Source organism: Hermetia illucens, chromosome 4, assembly GCF_905115235.1.
Source record: "Hermetia illucens chromosome 4, iHerIll2.2.curated.20191125, whole genome shotgun sequence".
Lineage (NCBI taxonomy): Eukaryota > Metazoa > Arthropoda > Insecta > Diptera > Stratiomyidae > Hermetia > Hermetia illucens.
In genome coordinates, this window is record NC_051852.1 from 121,432,106 (window position 1) to 121,437,370 (window position 5,265).

Below are 5,265 nucleotides of genomic sequence, written 5' to 3' on the forward strand. Positions count from 1 at the left end.
TCACTGCCTAATCTCATTATTTTATCCATTATAATGGCAATGGAAATTACAACAAAAAATAGAATTTACCAAAAGTCTTTTGCTAATTTTCGGACGGCTACTTTGATGATCTTCAATATCTATTTTCTCAAAGATACTATAGATAGTGTATCTCCTTTTGAATCGCCTCTGAAGCGATCGGGTTCCACCATCCCTTCCCAATGGTGTCATTAGTGTAGTTTTAAATATCATAATGCACTAATTGCATTCGAAAACATCATCATCCACTTTTCTCCACATATGCAACTTAAGTACATGCACACAGCACGTCTACTCAGTGTCGCGACTGTAGTCTGTTATCTCACCTGACGATTGAAATTATTGGCTGGAACGTCGACGGGCAAGTTTCTGGGTATAACCAGGTGACGAAGCCACACCGCGAACAAAAACAACGCATGACCTAGTAAAATCGCTGCTGTTGCAGTTTCCGGCCCCGCGATCGCAGTATTCAGTCGAGCGAGAACGGAAGAAACCGAAAGTGATCCGAACGAGTAGTACTACTTTTTGGCGCGAAATTCAAACGTTGGGGGCTCGAGGCCCACTAGCGGCTCTCATTCATAGCGGGGGGGAAGTAGCGTCTCACTTGGAGTACTTTGTTTACATCAGCAAATCCCTCAGTCAGTATGATCACTTATGGCTGACTAGGGGAATCGAGTTGTGGATATGCTACTGATAACAAAGTCTCGTAAGGGGGAGCTGCTTGGACACTAGCTGGGGAGTCAAGAAGCTTTCGCGCTCATGAGCTGGAGTACATCCATGGATGTACAGTTAATCGAGCCTACGTCACAGCGGCTCCGCGGCGCGGAAGCATATGTGAAGTCACTAGTGCAAGTGCCTATGGAGTCAAAGCTCCCAAGCATTTTTGGGGTCTATCAACTCACTTTCGTTGGCTGCAATTTTTTCAGCGCCCATACTAGCGGATGGTGGCCGTACTCCATGTGGGCACTAGTTGGTCTAGTATGAGTTCAAGCCAAGAGGTATCTGAACGTTGTACATCTTGCAGCCGCTTTTCGAGCTTCCGTACACAAAAGAGCGCAGTCTGCGTGTACAGGTCGTTGTTGTCTTGTCGCTTTTAGTGCAAGCGAAAGTATCTAGATACTTTTTGGCAGAAGGTAGAGCGGTCTGCGGACTCAACGTGCATTCCCCCTCACTCTTGAATCGTTACGCTCTCAGACGATGTCGTGAAATTTTCTTTTTGAATTTTCATTTTGGTCTTGGATCTTAAGACGTTTATTGCGGAGGTAAGATGGGGTTAGGCATAGTCTAATGGACTGAGGAGAGCTTAACTCTAGCCGTAGTGTATGTTTTAGTTACCAACAAAGAGTCAACGGGTTAAGACGCGTCTTTGGGACTTCCGTTCGCGATATACAGGCATTGAGTTTCTGGATTTTCTTCTATTGAAACGATTTTCATGGCTCGAATGCAGCATTCTTCCGAGTGGATGGACTATCTCTATTTATAATAGTACGTCGTCTGTAGTGCTTCTTCTTGTCAAATATATAATCTGTTGCATCACTGTCTTAAGTCTTCAGTCGTAGGAAAGTTGCGCGATAGGCGAGATCTAGGACTAGACGCGCAAGGACCTTCATTAGTTCGGTATCCGATTTGTGTCCTTAATTATTTCCCGATTTTTCATTAAACTTTTGGCGCGAATTACTTGTTTTTTTTTGGAAATTTTGGCTCGGTTTATTTTTTTTTAATTTGAGTCCGGATGAAACGAGCTCGGGACAGTCGCATTAGTTACCAGTTCGGAGTATTGTGAAATATATCTGAGATTTTGGAAACAATAATTCTGAAGGATTAAATGCAGTTTTGGAAGTGAATACCAATGGATAATATGAGGTTTACATTATGACAATATAATCAGTGTTGTGCTTTCGGAACTATTATAAGGAATTCAAAAGAGACGCTTTCAAGCAAAGTGGACTACAGTTCAATATAAGATATTCCTTCCGGTGTTGTGTGATTGTGCGGAAAATTATGTATTTTCCGATCCCATGAGCGGCTATTGATATATTTGTGAATCGCTATGGAATCCCCTCAGATGTATGACACTGTACAAACACTGTCACAATTGGACATTAAAAAAGACTTGGTTGGACAACAGAATAATTTGACAATGGCAAATAATAATAACAATAGCAGTGTTACCGCGAATAATAATAACAATCCATCAGCTGTTAATAACAATAATAATTCGGCGGCTGCATCGCTTCATCACAATCCTCTGGTTGTGAAGCAACAACAGACAACGCATCATATGCAACAGGCAGCTGCCGTTAATAATAATAACAACAATAATACGGCGAACAATAATAGCATATTGCAGAAACATATGCTCCAACAATATACACAAAATGATTTGGACGAATTGACCGCACAGGAGATCACTCTCGATCTCCAACACTTGATCGATGACCAATTTCGGGAACAGGAGGCTCTGGGCATTTTCGCAGATATGGTCCCTAGTCAATCTACTAATAGCCCGCTGCAAACGAATGGAGCAGTTTCCGCGGCAGCTAAAGTGCTTCAGTTACAACAGCAACAGCATCAGCAAAACCTTAGGCAACAGAGCCATGGATACGGCCGCAACGCACTAGCTTACATGCCGCAGGCTGTCCATTCCGGAGCCACATACGGGAATAACTCAAGCGACGAAAACAGTTCTGTGAATTCGGAAGCTTCGACAATCAAAGAGGAGCCCATAGACCCTCAAGAGTACCGCAGACAGTTAGCTGCTTCCGCGGCTGGCGCTCAGTTCTTAACTGGAACAACTACCAATGGAAATACCTCAAACGGCCTCTACTCCCTCAACTCTAGTTCTTATGCTTCAAACGGAAATGGAAACACATTCACCACCTTAACGCCCGCTGGTGTCCTACATCATCAAGCCCTTCCTCACCTCACCGGAGCACACTTGGCTTCCCTCAAACATCACCAGAAACCAATGCTCCAGAACCGAAAAAACTCCAACAAAAGCGTTGACAAAGGAACTGAAGAGTACAGAAGACGTCGGGAACGCAACAACATTGCAGTTAGAAAATCACGGGAAAAGGCAAAGGTCCGGTCGCGGGAAGTCGAGGAGAAGGTCAAAACCCTGTTGAAGGAGAAAGACGTCCTATTGCGCCGGCTGGAAGAGATGACGAATGAGATACAACTCCACAAGCAGATCTACATGCAGTTGATGAATCACAGTAACCCAGAAATCACACGGATATGTCGAAGTTTCCTAAACATGAGCGAACACGGAATTTGAGACTGGCTCCCCTCCCTAGTATCTCCCGCATGGAACCACTGGTGACAAGATTGTGAGATAGGCGATCGCGATCGGACGAGAGGTGAGACCCTCCCAAGAAAACTTTCACCTTCCGCGAAGCGATTGTATAATTCCAAACACACGTGTAAATAGTAGGCAATTTTTTTTTACTTAGCTTCTTCAAACCTTCTCCTCCACCTCCTACTACTGTTATGTACATAATATCTCTTAAGCAATATCTTTAGCAGACAATAGTGTGTGATCCCACGCATACCAATACAATCTCCAACTACTCTCTTATTGTCGAATACACAAAATATGGCAGTTACCACTTAGTATATGTCCGTAGTTACCTAAGCAATAATTGAAAATAAACAGAAAATAGAAAGTGCCCAAGGAACGTGCAAAATTTCAATGGAGTTCTAATTACACGTGAAGCGGCGGAGACACTCGATTTCTACAAATGGCACACGGGGCAAGTAACCACTTTGCGAGCTCGTGGTTGCATTTGGTGCATCTTCAGCTAGAACAATCTAAACGGGATATTTTGCACGCTCTTCGGCTGATTGGGTCTGTGTTGTGTAGATACTTTGATAGTGGACCTTAGAAGTAGGTAGGCCTAGGAAAGCTTCAGTTTTAAGAGGACTCTGATAAGCACTACATTACAAAAAACTAAAAAAATTAAACAAAAAAATGGAGAAAATGTATAAAACAAAGCAATAATTGTGAACTGAATATGTTATTACCATCTAGGATAACTTTTTTTTATTTTCATGTTCTAGGTCATTTATCACATAAATTAAGATAGCCAAAGAATGTTTATAAACAATTATTCTGTTTTATTTTATTTCTTTTTTTTAATATTATCTGCTGTTTTAATTTCAAAAATTTATCACGTAATTTTTGATATAACAATTGTTAAAAGAGCAAACACACATCATGTGTTTGAAGACTTTTTTCGCTTCCATTGTCCCCATGAACATCATCCATTCTTCCCTTTTCAACAATTCCACCACTGAACCATTCTTCATCTGGCACTCAACCAAATCATTCGGCGACTCCATCTTTTCATTCGATTTGCTATTATTGTTACTATCCAAGTTAACGTAGATTCCCCCATTATTCACCCCTTTCCTTCTGTCTCCCACTCATGTTTCATGCCCGCTTATTTTTGGTATAAATGTTATTCTTTTTCTCTCCATTTTCGTTTTTAGTCAGTAGAAACATTTTTGTCCGGGTGCAAGTGGAATATAAAATTTAAGTTTTTTATATTGTTACATAAAAATGATATAAAAATGTAATATGCATAGAATGCATTGTCTGTAGATTTTGTTACTAAATATATACATATCGGCAACTGATTTTTGGAAAAAAAGCAGGAGAAAACGACCTTAAAAATTATGGGATGTTATACATGTAAATTTTTCACAACTATATAAGCTGTAAATTTATGATATCTGCAGTAAATTGCAATATGTGCTTTTTAAAATCAACTGAATATAATGATAAGAGAAAATAATTTTTAAATATGTTGTAATAAAAATACTTTTTGTAAAAAAAAATCTGGTTATTCTTTTATTCTGCTTCACTGAAAACGCACGAAGTTCAAAGTTGGATGAAACCGAGAACTACTCTGTGGTTTGAGCACTTTAATTTTTCATAATTATAAGGTATATACGTAGCTTCCATGTCCTTCTGGTCGGGCATAGTACATAAACCACGTCTGTGTGCCATCCCGACCGGTTTCCGCAACTTTCTTCAGTTTCTTCCAGAATTTTTTTGGGAAGTCTAGACTTTTGCTCTATTCTTCAAAGGAATATATTCCTAAGAGTGGTCGACCGTTCTAAAACAAAGCATTCTATGATATAACAGTCAAAGCGTAGTATATGTTCTAGGGAGAAATAGTGGGTTATTACCGACGTTGAAGCAAAAACCCTGCGAAACGCCTGTTGCTGACGAATCCTATTTGC

General features: G+C 40.5%; 1 protein-coding gene across 1 annotated transcript; it reads left to right on the plus strand.

The window, feature by feature from the left end:
* The first annotated feature begins 1,028 nt into the window (after nt 1-1,028).
* On the plus strand, nt 1,029-4,836 carry LOC119655794 (CCAAT/enhancer-binding protein). Its single transcript, XM_038061888.1, has one exon. It carries the CDS (start codon nt 2,069-2,071, stop codon nt 3,293-3,295), a length of 1,227 nt encoding a protein of 408 aa, XP_037917816.1. The 5' UTR covers nt 1,029-2,068; the 3' UTR covers nt 3,296-4,836.
* Nucleotides 4,837-5,265: the final 429 nt, after the last annotated feature.